The 23169-nt window shown below is 45.9% G+C and overlaps 1 protein-coding gene across 1 annotated transcript in view; it reads right to left on the reverse strand.

Moving 5' to 3' along the window:
* The window catches only part of LOC101777459 (transcription factor NAI1), a 24688-nt gene extending 1906 nt beyond the window's left edge, over window positions 1–22782 (reverse strand). Inside the window, exons 1-5 of the mRNA XM_022829789.1 lie at window positions 22603–22782; window positions 21129–21298; window positions 4011–4183; window positions 3809–3855; window positions 3245–3727 (exon numbers count right to left, since the gene is read on the reverse strand). Coding sequence (XP_022685524.1) covers window positions 3245–3727; window positions 3809–3855; window positions 4011–4183; window positions 21129–21298; window positions 22603–22782 — 1053 coding nt within the window. The remainder of the gene's footprint in view (window positions 1–3244; window positions 3728–3808; window positions 3856–4010; window positions 4184–21128; window positions 21299–22602) is intronic.
* Window positions 22783–23169: the final 387 nt, after the last annotated feature.

Below are 23169 nucleotides of genomic sequence, written 5' to 3' on the forward strand. Positions count from 1 at the left end.
TTTATGCATGGTCCTGCTGCTCCTATACCATCTACCGCGCTGACCACTACTATGTTCGATTTTACACTCGTTCTGAGGAGTGGGTGATTGGCTTGCCCCCCTCCCATTCCCGGCCCATGCTACATGCACATAGCTAATGCACACAAATTTGTACCACATAAATCAATGGGGAAAAAATAATTTTAGCCCCCTAATGATTTGCTACAACTTACCCCTCTCCTATTGTTGGGTTCTGGGTTTCTGGCTTCGCCCCTGACCCTAATGTAACATACGCAAAGTAATGGTCTAGCCTGAGACTATGCAATAGGTCAAACACACATGTAATCCCAGCTGACACATATAATGTTTAACGGTCTTAGTGTAATTCAGAGATGGCGTTGTGTCCTAACGACCGAGTTTTGAACCACAGCAAACTAATAGCCTAATATGATAGAAATTAGAAAGCAAATAAACTTCTTGGTAGTGCTCCCTCTCTGATCTAAAAGTATTTTTCTCAAATTTTCTATATTATCAGATAAATCCCTCTAATTTATCCACATCATAAAAAAATTACCTACATACCCAAAAAGAAATACTACTGCCCTTCTGATCACATGACTGCATAAGTAGATTCTAACCTTTGTTAGTACATTAACTAAGACCATGATCAACTTTTGAACCTCACAGAGAATTTGGTGAGACACTTTGCTGACATTTTTCACTGAATTAATGATGCTTCACTTAAGCACGATGACCTTTTAGTTGGTTTATATTATTGACCTAATTAGGCTATATTATTGAAGATAACTTCCAGGTGGCTATAGTTTTTTTTTTGAGAATGCGTGATGCACATTTCTCATTGAAAAGAGAAGAAATAAGATACAAGATACAAAGTACAAAGACGTGACCGTACCCACCTCTTAGCGCATGGCTAATCAGCACGAAATTAAACGATAAAGAATCCTAAACAACCAGCGACCATCAACTGGAACAAAAATAGAGCAAAGAATCCTAAACAACCAGCGACCATCAACTTGAACAAAAATAGAGCACTATCCCATTATCAAATAACTGTGCTTCGACCGACACCAGCCCAGCCCTCTCCTAGAGCTTGCATTGTCATCCTCTAAAATCTTCTGAACTAGTGTTTGCAGTTGCCAATTGAGGCCCCTGACTCAATCTTCCAAATCCTCAATTCAACATACCCAGTAATCTCTAAAGAGGTCCTTATTACTCCTAGCTAGGCATACATGGTTCCATTTAGTCCGCACAACATTTGGCTTTACTCCTCTCTTGCAAAGTTTGCCCTTTTTATGGTAGCACGTCTCATTTTTGTTAGCCCATGATTGTACCAAGAAATCGATATTACAGGTTTACAGCCGTGTTTTGTTTGGTGTAGGTATTATAGATTTTTGACACAGAAAACATTCACAAGCCAAACGCAACAGTCAGTTTTCTTAAGCATGAAAACATACTAGCCTAGTTATTCGTCCAGTGAAGCCATAAACAATCCAGTGGTAGTTCACAAAATTTCGACATACTGTACTGAGTAAATTAAAACAAAATAACTTATGCCTTTACAAGTATACGACGGACATACTCAATCACATGCGCATTATGATATTTGCATTGAATTTCCATTGGGATCCATTCGAACTGATGGCAATCAAAACCTGAATTATCCATTTCGTCACCGTTGAGTATATTAGATGTATTCCTTTTCTTAAAGAGTGTATATAGGTATTGTGTCAAACCATCAGTATGAACATATGCACCATTAATAACAAAATTAAATCTGATAGTTAATTTCTATGAGAACAACATCAACCCCGCACGATAAATTTAATGGCATATTTTTATGGATCTATCTGTTCATCGTCACTCTTGGCACAAGCACAATTAATAAGATTGGTAGTTTACAAAAAGGGTTCCATTTACAAACTCTTTCTAGTCTCTTGTTAGAGGAGACATATTCATTTTTTTCTCTGGTCGTCGTATTGTTTTTTTTTTCCTCGAGGAGGTGCATAGAATTTTCCTAGCCTGAAAATTATATTTATAAGCTAAGTAAGCAGATGCATGAATCCATAAAAAAGATGATCTTCAAGGGCAAGTCATTGCCACCACTAAATTAATATTCGTTAAAAAACATATAGTATATTTATCGTAGAAATCTCTATGCTTAACCTAATGTATGTTGTTTCGTAATATGTGTAGTGTAGCCAAGCCATTGTCCTAGTTTTCAAATTAAGCAGTAATTTCTCAATGGCACGGTTACATGTCCTAAACTTTGACCACTTATATGCTCAGAAACATAGATTCATAAATACTGTATTTATAGATTTGTTAGAGAACATATTTTAAAATAAATATTGTACTTCTATTCTTCTAATAATTTGTGAAATATATATTCAGAAAAGTTATTCAGGAATAGGAGTATGTAATGTATACGGCATGATGTGTAGAAGACATAATAAATTGGAGTAAAATAAAGAAGAAGAAGAGAGGTAACAAAAATTGTTCACCTCCCTCGAAAATAAAAGGGTGCGCCACGCCGCTTTGGATGTGCCGATGATCTCGGAGGCCGAGACGGCCGGTGGCAGGCACGCCCCACTGTTCGTCTCGCCGTCTCGCAGATCGCCGCTCGACCTGACTGGATTGGATCTAGGGTTGCTCAGGCGATGCCTTTGCTTGTCTCCCTTACCGCTCCCTCACCCGCTCCCGGCTCTTCAAAGCGCCAATCTCCGCACCGCGCCGCCAAAGGCCAAGCTCACACACGCCCCGTCGTCTCGCCGCTGCCGCGTGGCCGCCGCCGACCGTTGGCTGCCCGTTGCCCGGGTTGATCACGTGCACCTCCGATCCCCACGCTCAAGTACGGCGCGAAACCCACACCGCGGCAGTGGCCAATGCCCAGTGGACGTCGTATGCGGTATGCGTCGTCCCGCTCACTAGATGGCAGCGCACCTCCGCACGCACTCGATCGCGCCCCTACGCGGCTACGCGGCTGGCACAACTGCCGCGAGCCGCCCTCATCCCGATGTTCCAATTCGGGCGGCGGCCATCCGCGCCGGTGGTTCGAGTCCTAATCCAGCAAGAGATTCTCTCCACGTATCTTCAGAGTCTCAATTTATTCGAAACTATCCGAAAGCAATCAGTTTCGATTTTTTCTATTTTTTCTAGAATACGCAGGAGAGTTTACGCAATCGGCTTCGATTGTGAAAGAACAGCATATTTGGATTAGAGAACGACCGGGCATGGAGCCATGTACCTTGGTGAGGTCCGGGACGATGGTAGCCAGCGCCACGAACTGCTGCTGCATCTTCTCGCGGCGCTTGCGCTCGGCGATGACGTGTTCCTGCGTGTTCCAGTGCGCCCGGCTCCGCCTCTCTGGCGCCTGCTGCTGCACCTGCACCGCCGCTTCAATGCCGTCCGGGTCCGGCCAGTCTCCTCCCGAGAAGTTGAGCGTGCTAGGAGGCTGTCCGCCGAAGGAGAAGATGCTCGACGACGACGACGGCTGCCCTGGCTCGCTCTTGACCGCCAGCGCTCCGAACGGCAGGCTGGGCAATGACGGGACCCCAAAGCCCGGGAAACTACTCGAGGCCCGGTGTGGATGAGAAGGATGCATCGGGTTAGGCGGCGGCGCCATTGGTGGCGGTGGTGTGTAGTACTGCTGGGGCTCGGCGAAATGGTGTTGCATCCCGGCGTGCTCTTCTTGCTGCCCGTACATGTATGCTAACTCGTCCTCAGGGTCCTGACATGACCGCCATAGCAAGAATTATTAGTCAAGGCATCGAAGTTTTCAGATCTCGCTCATGCTAGTTCTTGGTTTTACCGGATGTGAATGCCATGGGTTTAGCTCATCCATCACCTTGATATATCCTGTAAATCACTAAGCATCATACAATAATACAGAACAGCAAGAAACAAATGAGCAGAATCGATTGTAAGAATAGATGTCTGGACCAATCTTAGAAGAACTCCTTTTTAGAGATTAAAGAACTTATTTCTGAAGAAACTCAGGCAAAAGAACACACCTCTTCTTTTCTTCCTCCCGTACGTCAATCCTGACTTCCTTCTCCCAGAGTCCCAGTCCACACTGCTTCTGGTCTTTCTGGACTTCTCTTGCTTATATACAGGCCTAGTGGTTTTGGTGTGAATTACGGCCTTACTGTTCTGAAGAAGGCGTTCACGTGCTCCTTGCGTTTCTCTGCAGAAAAGGCCAAGTATTGAGGTGACCAACGAGCTGCTAGGTGCTAGCAAATATTTGCACGATTGCATGATTGGATCTGCACACGCGTTCCTATTTGTTTTTCCTCTCCGACGCCATTTATTCCTTTTTGGTCTACTTTTGTGTTAACATCACTACCCTGATCCTCAAAGATCTCGTATTATCTTCTTTTTGCTGAGAAAAATTGTGATCTGCAAGCACCAAGCTTTAAAGAATTATTCAGCGTAGCTCAAGAAAGCCTGTCTGAAGATTCAGTAGGTTGTACGACAGTGACGCTGTTTTATCCAGAAAATGTCTCATCTGTTGTTTGAAGAAGTCTATCTCTATCTCCCTTCATATTAAGTGTGTGATGGTTATGGCGTATTGGTAAGAAATTCTTTCATGAACAAGTAGTTTCGTTGAACCAAACTATGAGCTACAGTAGGTACCTGCGATGGCGACAGTTTTGTAAGGATGCGTGCACATCTGTTGTTGGAGGCGAGTGCAATTTCTGAACTTTTTGCTGTGTCCATACCAAAATATAATGCACTGTCGCCAATTGTTTAGGCAATCCATGTGATAATGGCGTAGGTTTTTTATGCTGAACTTGCAAGCTATAGATTACAGATCGAAGCAAATCCCAAGAAAGCTGATTAAATCAAAAGTACAAATAGTAGACAACCGTTCCGGGCCAACTGGGCTTCTGAGTCTGAATCTGAAGAAAATCTTTATAATCTGAAGAAAAGCATAAAGGAAGAACAAAAGGAGCCTCCATTGTTTTGTCTTAGCCTGCCAGTCAGGTGATGCAGCATGCTAATTGTTAAAATACTATCCTGCTGTTGCATTGTTCCAGGAGCAAGTATAAAAATATGGCCCTGTGCACAGTGCACATGCAAAAGCCAACAAATCTGATCCAGGTGTTACCTTCTCAGGTGGAGCAAACAAATTAATTGCTAGGACAGTTTTAACTAGTCAAGCAATTACTTTGCCCTAATTTTCGTCATGCATGTCATGTCATGATATGTGATACCATGCACTTTTCATTCAGCTGTCGTTTTCGTTTTGACTCCTGTATGTGTAAAGTGTAATGCCGTAACATCATCTTCAAGTTCAAGCTCCCACCATATTGCTATTATCACCACCTGGTATTTAGCTTATAGGGCCAGCATCGACAAGCGCTTAGCTTCGCTAACTTTGAAAAACTGAGAATTCAGACTTCTCCATGGCACCGGTTCCGAGCATAGGATTGGTTAAAAAGTTGTCACCAGCAGCAGTTTTCTAGGGTGCGTATAAAATTGAGATGCAAATTTTGCTTAGATTTTGCGGCTTCATGTACTTGTAAACTGCGCATCTCCCGACATCACATGGCCTAATCAGTAATTAGCCAGTTGACTAATTGTGTAGGCCGGCGAACATGGCCAACTTGGACAATAAAAATTGGACACCTGGGAATTCGTGTACCTGTAGCTTGTACTATCACTTCATTTTCCTGCAGTAGGCCTCTGTATCAGCATGTTTAGTGGCGCCATAAAAATTTTATATACAGTTGCTGGCAATGCCAATGCCAGCACTACTTTGCCAGCATCAACGAGCTAGTTACTCAACTTGGATTGATGAATTGCCCTAACTGCACTCACATGCAAACTGATCTTCTGATTAGTAGCTACTTGCTTCAGCTGAGATGATGATAAGCTATTATTAAATTAAACTTTGAGAAGGCCAGTGATCATGTTGGATCAGAGTCATGGTTTTCTTCAAGTTGAGATATACTAAACAGCTGCAACTAGCACGGCCATCATGTACATGTTGGCGCGTTTCATGCAGCTAGGATCGTATCTGGAAAGAAATAGTAGAAGTACAACTAAACCAGTGGAAATTAACAACTAATTAAGAAAAGAATTATCTTTGGAGTTGTCAGGATGTTGTGATGGTCGAATCTTGAAAAGGCTGTATGTTGTTATCACACAAAGCAACAAGTTAAAAATAAGACTGGGGTTTATACAATCACGCCAATAGTACCACTGATTAATACATGAATCAGGTGGCCTCTGCTTGCGAATTTTTTGAGGCTTGCAACATGTTCTAGTGGATCCTTTTGTGCATCAAACATGGCAAGTAAATTACTTCGTAAAATGGCCTTCGAACTCATTCCCTTGTTTTCTCGCCTCAAGTGGGTACTAAATCCGATAGCAAGACCAGCACCGAACGTCGTTCATCATGCAAGCCGAAAATCTAAAGAGTTTCTGAAGCAATTTGCAGAGGTACAGCTAACGAAAAGTTTCTTCCATCTGCAGAGAGCACAAACTGATTGAACAGGTACAGTTTGTATGGTTCCTGTCTCTCTCCATGCCACCTAATGTGACTATGTGAGCAACAACTTGCACCGGTTTGCTGCCTGCAGGAACGTGTACGCCATGACGCCTCCAGGCGTAAAAGAAATGGCAGTTCAGAAAAGAAGTCAAAATTCCTTCAAGCGTAAGAGAATCCTAAGAGAAAAGGGCCTAGGTTCCAAACTGGGCCAATGGGTTCAGACTAATCGATCATGGGTCTAAATGGGCTAGCGTTGCACGTTTGCGTAACGGGCCACGCACGGATCCAAGTGATGAAGATGGGCCGTTAGAGAAGCATATATGTAGGAGTTGCTAATCCCACGCTGGGCTTTCCTAATCCCGCGCAGCAAAGCCGACGAGTTGCTCGCGCGGCCGCGCCTCTGTCTCGGCGGCGGTCGCCGCCGTGCCGTGGCTGCAAGCGAAACGAATGGAATGCACGGTACATCACATCCCTCACCCAGAGTCATGGATGACGATGTCAGGCGACACGAACGCGAGTCACGTTGTGTAACGCAATGCGAATCGGTTAAGTGCTGCGAAGCTCGGCGACGACCATCGCGGCAAGGCGTTCACACCTACGGGTCCGGGTCCGGCCGAATTCAAAAGAAGCCGGAGCGTGCGGTGCGTGCATTACGCATCGGAATTCAAGAGCACAGGGCCGAGTGGGTCGGTAAGCACGGTGGTCGTGCCGTGGTATGACACATTGACACATAGCTCAGCTGCTGATGCGACCGCGCGACGTGGGCGGGCGCGAGGGTGCGTGTGTTTCCCGGATCGGTGACTCCGCCGGCTCGTTCACACGCAAAACGCCGGCCGGGCAGGTGCTGGTAGTACGCGCGGCGCCGGCGCGTGGCGGCGTTTCTGGGCCGCGCGCGAGCGAAAGTGGGTCGTCGGCGGTCGGCTACGCGGCCAGTGACTGACTGGTCGGTGGCGCGGAGCACGGGCGCCGGGTTCGGGTGGACCAGTCAATGCTCGTGCTAGTTGCTTCGCGCTGATCCGCCCGTGCCATTGCCGTGCGTGCTCTCGGCACCTGTCGCCGCCGGCGGCGTGCGCGCTTAGTTGTAGCTCCGTGCCGGGGCGCCACGTGACGTTTGCTTTGCGTGTGGCTCGTTCGTACGACCGTTTCACAACTACTATTGGATCCGTCATCCGTGGCCGGGAGAGAGTACGTCGGCGTCGCCGTGGATCTGGTCCGAGATCCGTCTGCGGAATGATAAGAAGAAGATTCGGTGCCTCTGTTCGTTTCCGTCCCAGAGTCCGAGCCATTGCGATCAGGTGCAAATATCACCTCACCGTTCAGCAGCATCCCTTTCAGTTTCAGCGTGCTGGTTCTTTTCCCCACAGCACAAAGCACGGGTAACTAAGGTCTGACAGTTACAGGCACGATCACGAAATCGATCAGGACGCTGGCAATGGCATTGCTCCAGCACCACCCCGGCCCCTTTTCTTCTCGGATACGTTTCGAACCGTGTGTCTTCTCCTCTCTTCCAGTTTCAGCAGCAGTAAAAATCTGTTACCCATTTATTTCCAAAAAAATCTGTTACCCACACAGTACGAAACAAAACCACACTTCGTTTTTTGCAGACATTGTTAAAGGATAAGGTTTCAGGTGTCTCCCTTGTAAAGAGCTTTATGTTAACACGTCAAATGAACGTGATGATTTGGATACATAGATACGTTGGTTAAATCTTAAATTACGTATAGATGTTATATAGATAGAGGAGGTTTAAACCAACTATGTCTTATATCACACGTTGTAATCAAACTCTTGCAAGTTGTCAGGAATTTCCCCTATATTAACACGGAGCCGTGCGCTAGCCTAGGTAGGCCGCCACATTCACCCAATTACCATTATATCTTTTATGGTAATCAGAGCTACTTCCTCAAAATACATCTAAGTTGCCACGGCTATGGCTTCTAGTTCCTAGTCGTCGTCGTCGTCAAGTGCTCTCGGGTCGCCTGTCTCTGAGAAGCTCACGCGAGGGAACTTCATTCTTTGGAAGGCCTAGGTGTTGCCGCCGATCAGGGGTGCTCGTCTTCTTGGCATCCTTGACGGCTCGATCCCGGCACCACCGAAAATAATTCAAGATGACAAGAAGAACGATGTCTCCAACTCGGCATACGAGATCTGGCTGGTGCAGGACCAGCAGGTACTCAACCATCTCGTCAACTCCCTGTCGTCCACAGTGTTGTCGTCCACAGTGTTGGCACAGGTAGCTACGTTGACATCGTCGTCCAAAGTTTGGGCGACATTGGAAGACATGTCCTCGGCACAATCACGTGCACGAGTAACCAATCTATGGATGCAACTTGCATGCCTCAAGAAGGGAAGCATGAACATCGCGACATACTTCAACAAGATGAAGGCTATAGGAGATGAAATTGCTGCTGCGGGGAAGCCTATCGACAATGATGAGATGATATCCTTTATTTTGAATGGTCTTGATTTTGAATATAATCCCATCGTCTCTTCTATCTTGGGTCGGTCGGATCCAATCTCTATCAATGATCTCTATGCTCAAGTCATGGCATATGAGATGCGCTTGGACATGTTTGATCAACGTTGAGGAGGTCACTACCAATCCTCAGCAAATTCAGCTTCTAGAGGTCTAGGAGGCTTCAACCCTCGTGGTCGCGATGGAAGTCGTGGGCGAGGGTTAGGCGGCCGCAACTCTAGAGGGAGCGGCAATTTTTCCAACAACAGCAAATCCTCCAACAATAATTTCAAGTCTGGAGGACAGTCAAGCAGACCTCGGTGCCAGATATGCGGTAGGACAAATCACACTGCTATTTAATGTTGGTACCGATTTGAAGAAGATTTTTAGCCATCAAACAACAAGAAGCCAAGCTCAGCCGCCTATGGCGTTGATACTAACTGGTATATGGACAGCGGTGCGACTGATCATATTACTAGTGAATTGGACAAGATGGCGGTACGGGACAAGTATGGCGGTCATGATCAAGTCCACACAGCGAATGGTTCAGTATGAAAATCAGAAGTATTGGTCATTCAAGTTTACATACCCCATGTCGCAATCTTTTATTAAAAAATATCTTGCATGTTCCTAGCGCTCATAAAAGTTTTGCTTCAGTTCATCGTCTTGCCTCTGATGATAATATAGTCCTTGAATTTCATCCATTTTTTTTCTCATCAAGGACCAGGAATCGAAGAAAACTCTCCATCAAGGCAGGTGTGAAGGAGGCCTTTATCCCTTAGTTTCTAGCTCTTCTAAAGCAAGCACAAGTAAAGTAGCGTTTGGAGTCAATAAACCATCCATGTATAGATGGCATAGTCGCTTGGGTCATCCATCTTTTCCTATTGTTAGGCATGTTTTGAAGAACAATAAATTGTTGTTTCTAGATGATACTAGTAGTAACTCAGTTTGTGATCCTTGTCAAAAAGCCAAGAGCTATTAGTTACCTTATGCAAATTCCAATAATGTGTCTACTTTTCCTTTCCAATTAATTCATTCTGACGTGTGGGATCCAGCTCCAGAATCTGTTGGTAGACATTCACACTATGCGAGCTTTATCGATGAATATAATAAATATACATGGATCTATTTGCTTCAAAAGAAGTCTAAAGTTTTCCAAGTCTTCCATAATTTCCAAAACCTTGTTGAGCACAAGTTTGATAGGAAGATTGTATCCATGCAAACGGATTAGGGAGGAGAATATGAAGGATTGCATTCCTTTTTCTAGAAAATTGGCATCTCCATTGAGTTTCATGTCCTCATGCTCACCAACAACATGGCTATGCAGAAAGAAAACATAGGCATATAGTAGAGGTTGGGCTTGCTCTTCTTGCAAACGAGAAGTCGAGTAGTACTCGGACTCGCCCCTAGGACCTCGGAAGAGGTCAAAAATTTCGTTGAATTTTTCAACGAAGTCCTCCAGAGCTTGGCGATGGAGGTTGATGTCGTAGTGCTTCTCCTCCGGGGCCGGCGTGATGTGGCGGTGGAAGTTACCGGCGCCATCCGCAATGCAGACCCAGGAGCCGAAGACGAACGTCGTGCCTTCTTGGAATGCGATGATGGATTTGATGATGACTGAAGCCATCGAGTTCGCTAGTGGATCTTTAGCGAGGTCCCCTACCTAGCGCGCCAACTGTTGGTGTTTAGATCCGGCAACATACCGAGGGGGTACCCGAGGTAGTGTTTTGTGCATGGGGCTCGTTGAAGATCAGGAACTCGAAGGTGAACTCGAACACACGATTTAGACAGGTTCGGGCCGCTTATGTCGCATAATACCCTACGTTCTGTGTGTTGGTTGATTGCATTGATTGATGATACGTTTGGAGGGGATCCCTGCCTCACCTTATATTGCTGGGGGCAGGGTTACAGATCAGTTGTTGTACAAGAGTACTAGTCGGATTCGACTAGAGAGTCCTACTCTAATTGCTACGAGTAGTTTCCTAATCCTTGGCTAGTCCTTGTCCGTGATGTAGACCATGCTGTCCTGCACCGTAGTCTCCATGTCTAACACGTCTTGGTGTACAGCCTAGTATTGTAGGACTGTCCAAGCCTTCCCGGTGAGCCCATAGGTGTATGGCCGACACTAAGGATGCGGTTTTAGCATTGCTTAAAGATTTACGGGCCGACTTTGCTCTCAAAGATTTGGGAGATCTGAATTATTTTCTTGGGATTCAAGTCAAACCAACTCAGGGAGGCATTATATTGTCACAAGAAAAGTATGCTTCGGATGTTCTCAAAAGAGTTGGCATGACAAATTGTAAGTCTTCTTCGACGCCTTTAGCAGCCTCAGAAAAATTATCATGTCAAGATGGAACTCTGTTATCATTAGAAGATGGTACAAGATATCGCAGTATTGTTGGGGCCTTGCAATATTTAACTCTCACACGTTCTGACCTAGCTTTTGCTATTAACAAAGTGTGCCAATTTCTGCATACTCCTACAACTACTCACTGGACAGCCATCAAAAGGATTTTGCGGTATGTGAAAGGAACAGTTAGCATTGGGCTTGAAATTAGAAAATCGTCATCTACTTTGCTTAGTGCTTTCTCTGATACGGATTGGACTGGTAGTGTTGATGATCAAAGATCTACTGGTAGATTTGCTATTTATTTTGGTCCGAATTTAATCTCATGGAGTGCTAGAAAACAGACAATTGTGTCTAGATCAAGCACTGAAGCAGAGTATAGGTCATTGGCCAACGCTACAGCTAAGACCATTTCAGTAGGAACATTGCTATCCGAATTGGGTGTGAAGTTAAAATAACTTCCTTGGGGTGTGATAATCTTGGTGCAACGTATTTGTTAGCTAATCCTATCTTTCATGCTCGTGCTAAGTATATTGAGATCGATTTTCATTTTGTAAAAGTAGCAAGAAAGCAATTGGAGATTCGCTTTATTCCATCTAAAGACCAATTGGCGGATGGTTTCACCAAGACACTTCCAGTTCGGGAGTTTGAAAAATTCAAAGGCAATCTAAACCTCAGAAGCAAGTTTGGTTAAGATTGAGGAAGGCTGTTAAAGAATAAGGTTTCGGGTGTCTCCCTTGTAAAGAGTTCTACGTGAACACGTCAAATGAACGTGATGGTTTGGATACATAGATATGTTGGTTAAACTTTGAATTACAAATAGATGTTGTATAACTATGCCTTGTATCACATGTTGTAATCAAACTCTTGTAATTTGTTGAAAAGTTTCCTTATATTAACATGGAGCTGTGCGCTAGCCTAGGTAGGCAGCCACGTTCACCCAATTACCGTTACATCTTTCAGACATCACGCTGCAGTGCGTGTTCCTCCGTATCGGTTGCTTTCGGCGCGGCATGTTTCTTCAGACGGTCCAAGTCCAAGGAGGCTTATCTGGACCTTGACCCCCCGCCCCCTCCCGCCCCCCCCCCGCGGCGCCGTCGCTCCTGTCCGGGTCGAATTACGCCACTACTGTCGGCCGGGCCGCCCGGCCGGCGTCGGCATCGCGCCCGGCCGCTGCATGCTAGGCCCGGGAACGCCAGCCTCCCGTCCTGGTCAGTGACGACGTGGCTGCTGATCCATCCGGCTTCCGCAGCGTGGTGGTGCTCGTCAGAAAGCTGTCGCCGCCGCCGCTTTCGCTTTTCGTCATCGGCATCGCTCTCAACTCTCAACCTAGCACTCGTTAGTGGGCTGGTCCGCGGCCGAGTTTGAAACGGCCACTGCCACTATTGCTTTGCCGCATCGGATCAGTTGCACGCCTCCGCAAGGAGAGGAGATCCTTTCCTCCTCCGATCCGCCTGGGTTCCATTCCACCATCGACCGACGCACGCATGTGGATGGTCTGGCTTGCGGGACTCGGTCACCTCGGAGACCAGTCACCAGCGAACTGAGATGAAGAATGACAGACACCGCGCGCGCCTTTTCGTGCCTGATTTTGACCAACTTCTTACCGGAAATGAACTCGAAAGCTTTGGGATTAATCGGTGCAGGTATCTGGCGAGCGAATTTCTCCGGGTGGTCAAATGCCTGATGGGGCCCTACTTGTTCCGCTTGCAATATGAAGCACTTGCTAAGAATACAGTGGCTGGTCTTTGTTACTTGCTATTCGTCTTCTAAGAATGGCAGCTGCAAAGAGGAGCATCCAAAATAAAGAATGGCAGCTGCAAAGAGGAGCATCCAAAATAAGATACTCCCTCCGTTTCAAATTGTAAGTCATTTTAAATTTTTTGAAAAGTCAAAGCATATCAAGTTTGATCAAATTTATACAATAAATTACTAACATTTATGATACCAAATAAGTACTATTAGTTTCTTCATTAAATATATTTTTATAGTATATCTATTCGATGCTAAAAATCTTTGTGATCCTCTCTGTAATTTTGATTAAATATAAAATAATTTAACTCTACAAGGTAGTTGGAATGACCTACAATTTGGAACGGAGGGAGTAATTATACAACGGTACTATACGCTGCTAAAGTTCTTTTCTCATGTCATGCGTGGTAGCCACAGTGCAATCCTCGGTGAATTCTTTCCGAAGAAAACCACGTTGCGACAACACCGATCCAACTCTAAATCGTGTCCTAAAACAAATACTCATCAGGTACAGACAGATCGATCACGGGTGGATCCGACTCAGACTCAACTCTGGTCCATCCAGATATTGGAATGGATCAACACATTTTGAATTGTATATATACAAAGATTCTTGGCACAGATAGGAGTACTACTTTATATCGACCAGAAAGGCAGTCGCATCGATTGCCAACATGCAGTCGAGCTTATAAGAAATTCAAACTCCAACTAAATTAGTCCTAGCCTTTTTGATTATTGATTTGGGAACTCGAACCGAGCTTTGGATCATGAATGACTTCTATCATGGTGGCCGACTGTTCATGTTGTCGCTGGTCTTTCCCTCTCACCCGCACCCACAAGATATCATATTGTTAAGGGAGCAATGATGGATTAGTACAGGATTACATGCCTTTGCCTTATTTTTTTTAGAACTAAAAAAAAGAAAAAAGTGCATTTTTTGAAAGAAAAATGTGCACTTGGGATTCATAAGTTAAGAAACCTGTGTTTTATCAACTTAAAAATGACTAAATATGCTTTCAGATTGGTCCAAACGTTTGAACATGTCTTGAAAAGTATGAAGGGTGCTAGGTTCTTTGTGATGAAAATTGTCCATGTATATTCAAGTTTACGACTCAGGAAGGTTGCTCGTATTTATTTATGGCCCACATCAATAACGGGATATCTGTGATGACTTAGTCAATCTTAAGATCGACTGTTGGCCCAACCTCTCGTAGACACCTAGGTAGGTTGTGGGTACGAGCAGTCATAAGCATTTGCGTATTTTTAAAAAAAAGTCATGTTTGAAAAGCAAATGCACACACTATGTGAATTCCCAAGGTGCTTAAGCAGTTAAGCTCCTCATCTAGCTTTATGGTTGTCGTCAGCATGTAAATTAGGCTAGCTAGAGTTCCAGGGCAAGGGTGAGGTGTGGCCAACACATTGCCAACAGCGCCCTAGACCCACACATTGCCAAAAACGGTAAACAAAGTCGCCAACTCCGACCGGGGTGGCGTCTCGGCGCTACAAAGCGGCCACCAATCCCAGTCACGTTACTGCTGGTCGGTCTGCTTGGAGCCCGTCATCTTTTAGGCCGGACTTGCTAATTCCAAAGCGATAAGAGATAGACGACGCATGATCGAAAAGGAGGTAGCTTGGAAAAGGAGTCGCGAGCTGCATGATGATGCAAAGCTCGGCCGTCCTTTGCTCTCGCTCGCTCCCTTTTCACTTTCTTTCTCCTATTCAGCTATGGTGCTGGAGCGAGAAAACGGACATGTTTTTCTTCGAACCATGCGTTTTCGGTGCAGGTGTCCTGTTTTGTCAACGCGTGGGGAAGCTTTGGTTATCTATATCTTCTCCTATCTATCTATCCATCCATCCATCCATCCATCCATCCATGCGTGTAATAATTTGTTTTTTTCCTTTTGATCCAAGCCTTGCTGCTTAATCCACTGACATGTACACTTGTACATAGTGGGTTGTTGGGTGTGGTAATTTGTCATCAATTGAGACGATTGACCGACCAGCAGTTTAGTGTAGTCCATGGGATGATCCACTGATGAGAATCCGTGTCGATGATCCAGCATGCATATCCAACCTCTCAGCTGTCAGCTGGCATGCAGTGATGGCGTATTCTCTCCTGCATGTGGACCAGCTCAAACGTGTCAAATAACGTGTCGCACGAGTGCCCAAGCATCTAGGAGACAGACATGCATGTTTTGTAGCTGGGGCTTTTCCTTGAGTTGACGCATTTATAGACTAATATAAGATAAGGCTGATGTCTTGGAGAACTTTTATGTAGTGTCCTCTATGTCAGAGCCACGCAAGCATGCATGCATGAATAACAGTGTGAGCATCTCTCACAGCGGGCAACTTCTATACTCCTATGAATTTTGCCTCTAGCCGGAAGCTGTACGATTTTTAACGTCTGCACAATGGAATTACTCGGACGTGCGGCAGCATGCAAGCCTATAAAATATAACAAGATGGAACCCGGTGGCCGGCGCAGGGGGTGTACTTGAATAATTGGTTCGGTTTGGTGGACGTGCAAAGATTGAACTTGCATTGTAAGCCCTAGCTTTCCTAGCCTCGTGGAAAAAAGATGTGGTAATGATTAGGGTAGAACACACAAGTGAAAAGATCATCTTGAGAATGCCGCCTTCTCGCCGCTGTGCCTTTGTCGGCAACCTCGTGAACACATGTAACGCAATGGTGGTGCTCCAAACCCTAAAACCTAGCCGCACCATGCATCTCCATGGGCGACGGAACCAAAATTCTTTAGAACTCCAATGGGCCAAGGCCACAGCATTGACCATTCTTCTATCATAGATATGTAATGGGTGCCTCTCTTTCTTTCTAATTTCCTTTTTGTTTGTTCTTTGTTGCTTTGATGGGGCTGGGTGGAGATAAGGAGCAATCAGTAGTCTACCTAGGGTACAAGTACAACGACATGACACTTGTTTAGTAGTGTACTACTGAACCGAACTAGTAACACTCTCTTACTGGTTCTACTTCTCGCTAGTGCTGCTATGGGCAAATACTTGGTTGGTTTAGACCTTTCAGCAACCTGCTTTTGGTATCGTAGTGCTATAGCTTGGATCATCAGGTCCACATATTTGTTCATCAATTTATAATTTCCTTTTGCATCTTCCGATCCCTTTACCCCCGACAAACACAACTCCTCCATTCTTCAATTCCACCAATGGCAGCCCTTGCATGGTTCATGGTTCCATCTGAACTAGTTTATTTATCCCCAAAGGTAAGAAGGGGACGCATTACGGTTGGTGCAGCGTGACACGTGGTGCTACGACCGTCATCCGTAGCATTATTATCTCCAACCTATTTTATGGTTGTCCTTAAAAAAGTTCACGTGTAGGGAAATTATTAGGGTGTAGTTTTTTAGCCCATATGTGTGGTAGATGGTTGCGATCGATGGTGATGGTGATGGAGATGATGATGAGTACTTTTTATCCTTCATGATCGGCTGTCTCGGTCGATCTTTTATGCCACATGCTTCCCATCTTTAAACCTATATGCAAGTGATATTAATGAAAACCTAGCAGTGGCCGGTAAGGTGGTAACCTTGTACCATGTCAGTAGAATAAACTAGCAGAGACAGCAGTGGTGCAAATTGCAGTAGAGGAGGTGGTCATAGTGGGGAGATGGAAAGATACCTATGCATTTTTAGTTTTCCCAAAGTTGATCTATTTGTGTGATATTGATTTTTGAATACTAAAACTGTATAGTAATAAATTAAATCATGTTGTTGTGCCACCCATGTCATCCTACTTTTCTTCATATATATTAAGTTTATGAAAGATAAATAGTTGACGAAGTGTTATAAATAAAAGAGTTCAAATACAAGGGCATAACTCTATGTAGACACAAGAATCCATATCGATTATAATCATCGCAAGTAGTTTATATATTTATATGTCAATAAAGGAACAATAATTTAACGTTGTTCAACTCCTTATCTTTTCTACGTCAATACCTATTATATTTGCAGTGCCCCTTGCAATTTAATTACATCCGGTAAACTCCGTTCCATGGTATTTGTTAACCATACCCGGGTTCTAGTGGAAGGACTTATTTAAGCTTAAAGATCAGCTACGACAAGTGCAACTGTCAACATGGTACAAAAGGTGCGCCTCGTATCATTAGCCGGATAATGGCGGTGGTGTATTGTTTAACAATGGTCCTAAGTACTCATTAGTCTTGATGCTACAGATAAAGCACGGATCATGCACATATAGATACATGGTGCGCTAGCAGAATGGGTGGACATATAGTGGTGCAAATGCTATAACCTAATTCGTAACTACCGATGCCATTAGAACATGCATGGTAGAACTGGACCAGATATGTGTGTACCTCTAGCTAGTGCCCCCCATCTGATCCACCCATTAAGTCGGTGTTTAGGATAGACTAACTTAAACCATCTAGCTACTATTTATATGCTATATAGTCATTTTATCCTCTCGCCGTTCAGTTTTGACTTCCTGGGCTTTCTACCTCGTTATCATTTTGATTTGTATATTGCCTATTGGTATCTCTAGCCAGTCTTGATTCAACGCATTTGATTTCCTGTGTCATGCAGCTCCGCCAGTACTTATTGGTTGGGGAAACATATCTTCTCTTCTATAGCTAGTTACCACAAGTTTTGACATCGATTTTTTTTACCACATTCAGAAGTTGGCGGATGGTCTTACTCTTACAGAGTACATAGCTTGCTTGTTTTACACTCGGCAGGTCAGTGGTTTCTCTCTCTCTCTGCGTTCCATCCCGCGATGTACACACGTACGGTTGACACAAAGGAACACTGACTCCAATCGCAGAGCAACGCAACACGCGGTCAATTCTTCGCTTTCACTTCACCACTACTCAATGTGACCTGATCAAGGAATCCGATCCATGCAACGTACTGTTACGTGTGTGGAGCGATGCGGCTCTCAGCTCGTCAGTGTGATCCCAACAACTTGCCATATACCAAACACTAATGTTCTTATTAGCACCACTTGGTGGTGTGTCAGGGAATTCAGATCTGGGCACTTATTCTTTGTGGCCCTTCGATAGAACGAACGAATGGTGGATCGACGTACATGGTTACGGGGACTAAAGTTTAGTCTCTATCACATCAAAAATACTAATTAGAAGTATTAAATATAGGTTAATTACAAAACTAATTATATAAATAAAGGTTAATTCGCGAGACGAATCTATTAAGCCTAATTAGTCCATGATTTGACCATGTGATGCTACAGTAAATATGTGCTAATCATGGATTAATTAGGCTTAATAGATTCGTCCCGTGAATTAGCCTTCATTTATGCAATTGGTTTTGTAATTAACCTATATTTAATACTCCTAAGTAGTATCTAAACATTCGATGTGATATGGACTAAACTTTAGTCCCTGGAACTGATATAGACTAAACTTTAGTCCCTGGAACCAAACACCCCCTTAGCTAGCTCCTCGCTCACTAGGTCAATTTTGCACTTTTATAATATAAATCCGGTGCGCCTGCATTCTGAAGCAAGCTAGAATGGTACCTGCCTGCAAAAAAGATGGATAAAGGAGAAGGTGTCGTACATACATCTATGGACCCACTAGAAGATTTGGACAGTCCTAGATATGGGGCTGGACACCGAGACACATCTGACATGAAGATTATGGCGCAGGGCGATGTAGTCTACATGGAAAGACAGGAACTAGTCGAGGATTAGAAAAGTACTCGTAGTAATAATAAGAGTAGAACTCCTCTAGTCGAATTCGACTAGTATTCTTATAACCAACCGACCTGTAACCCCGCCCCGACAATATAAGGTGAGGCAGGGACCCCCTCCAAAGCAATTCAATCCAACCAACACACAGGACGTAGGGTATTACGCAATCTAGCGGCCCGAACCTGTCTAAATCGTGCGTCTGTGTTTACCTTCAAGTTCCTGATCGCGATGAGCCCCACTAACGAAAACACTACCTCGGGCACCCTCCTCGATAGGTTGCCGGATTTAAACACCGAAGTTGCGCCAGGTAGGGGACCTCGCCGAGAATCTATTGGCGAACTCGACGGCACAAGTCATCATTAAGCCAATCATCGCGTTCGAAATAGGTGCGACGTTCGTCTTCGGCTCCTGGGTTTCCACCGCAGACGGTGCTGGAAATTTCCACCGCCACATTGCGTCGACCCCAGAAAAGAAGCAACAAACCATGAAGCTCCAGCACCAAACTCTGGAGGATCTCATTGAGAATTTCAGTGAATTTTCAATTTCTGACTTAGTTAGAGGCTGGGGGGACGAGTCCGAGTTCAATTTGAATTCTTCCACCAATTGGATTGACTTTCACGAGCCGGCACATAAGTCATCGTGCAAGGCGGACTACCACCCAAGTCGATTCTCGTTCGGACTCTGCAACGCGATCACTATTTATAAGGTTGCCCTGTCCAGATCACAATTCGGTATGGATACGATTGAGGACCTCGACTACTACTCGGATCCGGACGAGGAGACTCCTGGACTACTCATTATTCAAAGATGAAATAACTTCTCGCATCAATGTTGCTAAAAAAACCGGCACCTGGACTACTCATTGATGCAGGGTATTCTGTTGGCTGTGGACTTGCTTGGGCCGAGGCAACGTCCTGGGCTGAGAGGCCATCGCCATTAGTCATAGGCCTTAAGCCAAGTCCTCCAAGATCCATATCAGGAGATTTCCTTCATAAGACAAAGCTTTTAGTGACACAACAAGTAAATTTTGAGTTACAATTAGTACTCGAAAGGAGCATAAATATTACTTTGAAGACCTCCTCAGCCGTAGGGCGGGTTCACCAAACAGTCGTATTGGCTTGACAGTTGAAGATGATACTTTCGGTGTGGCCTATACATCCACAATAGGATCTTGGCCAGATTTGAGCTTCGCCTTTGCTGCTTGAGTTGTGTCTGCACTAGTTGTTGGGGGGAAATATTAACGACCTCCTAATGCCTCTCAAAGCAACAATCATGAAGGCCCAGGCCCACCTGCGGTAATAACGATTACCGCCGACCCAGCAGAGGCAGAGAACATCCTACTCTATCTCACCCAACCCTAGGCCCCGGGGTCGGACACTCCCGACCCCTCGATGGCAGAACTCCGCCTCGCCCGACCCGCGGTCCCACAGTCGGGAGCACCCGACCCCTCGCCGCAAGACTCCACCTCGCCCGACCCCGAGCGTAGGGGGTCGGACTCATCCGGGCCCACAAGATAAGTATCCGCCTCGGGCGTAGACCGGCAAACGAGGGCGCAAATCTCGTGGGCCCCTCACCAATCTTGCCATAAATGTGCTGCGGCTCTAGCGCGTAGAAAGGCGCCCGCGCCCCTCGACGTGACCGCCACAAGTACCCGGGCGGAACACTGTAGCCACGATCGCACAGGCTACAGTGGCCGCGGCTCCCCCTGATTTGTCGTAAGGCACTCATGGCATGCACCGCCCGGCACAGGAGGGAGCTCCGCCCGTTCTCGCGTCCCGCATATCTGGCGACAGGGACGCGACGTCCGTGTCCCACGGGCCATAAGCAGGACAACAGGGTCAGCCGTCTCCCCCCAACGTGCACAGTTGCCACGACCGAACATCATCATCATGCTTGGCGGCAGCGGTCGCCAGGAAGATCGTCGACAGGATCCAAGGACAGCCGCCCTCCTCCGGTGGACGCGCTGACAGGAGCCGAAGGTCGGAGCAAGAGGCGGCGACCTGGGGACTTGGTCCTTCTCCTTGTATTTTACTTTACTTAGCTTATCTCTTTTACTTCTCCTCACACCTGGCTGATCTGTAACCCTGACCTCTCCTTGCACTATAAAAGGAGAACCGGGGGCCCTGAGACAGGGGGACTCAAAAGCCAACAGAACCCACACACTCACCTCTAGAGCATCAGTGCACACCCAAGAGACTTGGAACCGGCTCCCTCTCTCGCCCGTTTGTAACCCCTACTACAGACCCCGCGTGGGCAACACGAGCAGCTCCTCATACTGGACGTAGGGCCTTCCTTGCCCGAACCAGTCTAACCCCGTGTCTTCCCACGCCACCATCCGAAGCCTTACGCGCATAAAAAAAATTTACTAGCCATAGTCTTGACCCGCTAATCTTGACAACGACACTAGTGGGGTTCACCACCTGGGGATCAACATGAACAACATCTTGAGGCTTTGGATCATCCTCAATCTCGATCAACTCCTCGATGATTGGTGACTTGTTTTGAGCGGCCGCAGCTGCCGCCTTCTCCGCTTCGGTCGCCTCGTCGAGTACCTGCAAAACCACCAATGTCATCTTGAGTAGACATAGTGGTAAACACCTATTGGGAGTATATGATACTCAGAACTTTATCCTTCCTCATAGGTAATTACCTTGGGGGGCACATTATCCGCAGCGATGGATTTCTTCACGGCCCGTTTCGCAGGAATGGTCCCTTTCTTTTTCGGTGGCAAAGGGATTTTGGCTTCAAGCTCCTCTATAGCCAAGCGCTTCTTCGACCCGGAGGATGATCCGGCCTTCGCAGATGATCAGGCCTCGACTTCATATTTCTCCACGGCATCAGAACTAGTGCTGCTGGAGGATTCGACTACTTCCTCCTCCAGGTCATTGCCTATCATGCCTTCCCATGTAAACACGTGAGGAGCGGCTTCACAGGATTCTTCGGATCCGGGAGGAGGAGCAGAGAAGTAGAAAGAAAAATTTTCCTGCAAAATGAGACAAGTCGGTTGACGAGTACATTCAAAATAAGTACTCGGGGGCTGAGGCCACCAGGTACTAACAGGCTTCGGCGGGTGTGAGGCACTGAATTCCTGTACAATAGTCGGAATCCCACCCATGTTCTTGAACATTCGCTTGAGCCTTGCCATGATTTCATCCGTGCTGATTTCATTAGGAGAGAATCTGGAAGGATCATCAAGGCCGGTATACTCGTAGCCTAAATGACAGCGCTACTGCAGCAGCTGAATCCGTCGCTTCATAAAGCTAAATGCAACGCCAAGACCGGTCAGACCTTGCTCCTTCAGATGTGCTATTCGCTTCATCAACTCGGGTACTTGCAGGCAATCGCCATGCTTTGGCTCATCAAGCCAGCAGTTGTTCCATGAGGGGCGATGCCCTATCAGTGGGTAGTTTTGGATCATGGTTGCCAATGTAGCACCACTTCTCCTTCCACCCAGCATTAGAGTCTTCAACTCATAATCCACATACTGGCTGCTCATTGTCTCCCTCATCTGGATCCCGGTGCCTCCAACCAAGAGGGTATGATCTTTTGAAGGTTGAGGCTTCACACGGAAAAATTTCTAGAACAATTGAAAGTGTGGCCTGATCCCCAGAAAGGCTTCGCACAAATGAGCGAAGATTGCAGTATGGAGGATCCCATTGGGGTTCAGATGCACCAACTCCAATTTATAATAATGCAGTAAACCCCGAAAGAAATCTGAAGAGGGCAATGAATGGCCTCGCTCGATGAAGTGGGCAAAAATTACCATCTCATCAGGATAGGACTCCAAAGGGCAGGCGTTGCCATATGCAGATCTCCAGTTGATGAATTCCTAACCTTGGAGTAAATTGGCGGCTACGAGTGCCTTGATATCCTCCTCCTTCAGCATTGACCGCTTCCAAGCATAGACGGGATTTGGCGGCGCAGTTTGATCAGTCTTCCCGTACTTGGGCGATGGCAACTGCGGCTCCTTCTTCTTGCCAGACCTTTTCTTATTCTCACCCTCGCCCGCTTTGGATGCAGCAACCTTCCTTCCCATCTTTGATATTACAAGCGTTTTCAGTCGAATATGCTCGGGGGCTGCTTGGTGGAGAGACGGTGGCGCAAGTGTTCGAAGATTGAACAATGGTGGCGGCGCTAGGGCTACAATGTGGAAATTGGAAAGGCAACTAGCAAAGGTAAAATGGAAGGGATAACTTTCTCCGTTATTTATCACAGTGGCACGGTAACAATAGCGCAAATAAAGGGATTTTGGTTTAAAGGATCCCTAGATTTCGGGACACCTAATTGGCAGTTACCTTTATTTCAAGAAGAGATAAGATTTTCCTTCTAGAAGATGGTCACATTGACCAAAAGTTGACCCTTATACCCGGCTAAAAGGCTCGAGGGCTGTGTGCCATGTGTCCATCGACAAAAAAAATTACTC

Source organism: Setaria italica, chromosome IX (assembly GCF_000263155.2).
Source record: "Setaria italica strain Yugu1 chromosome IX, Setaria_italica_v2.0, whole genome shotgun sequence".
Lineage (NCBI taxonomy): Eukaryota > Viridiplantae > Streptophyta > Magnoliopsida > Poales > Poaceae > Setaria > Setaria italica.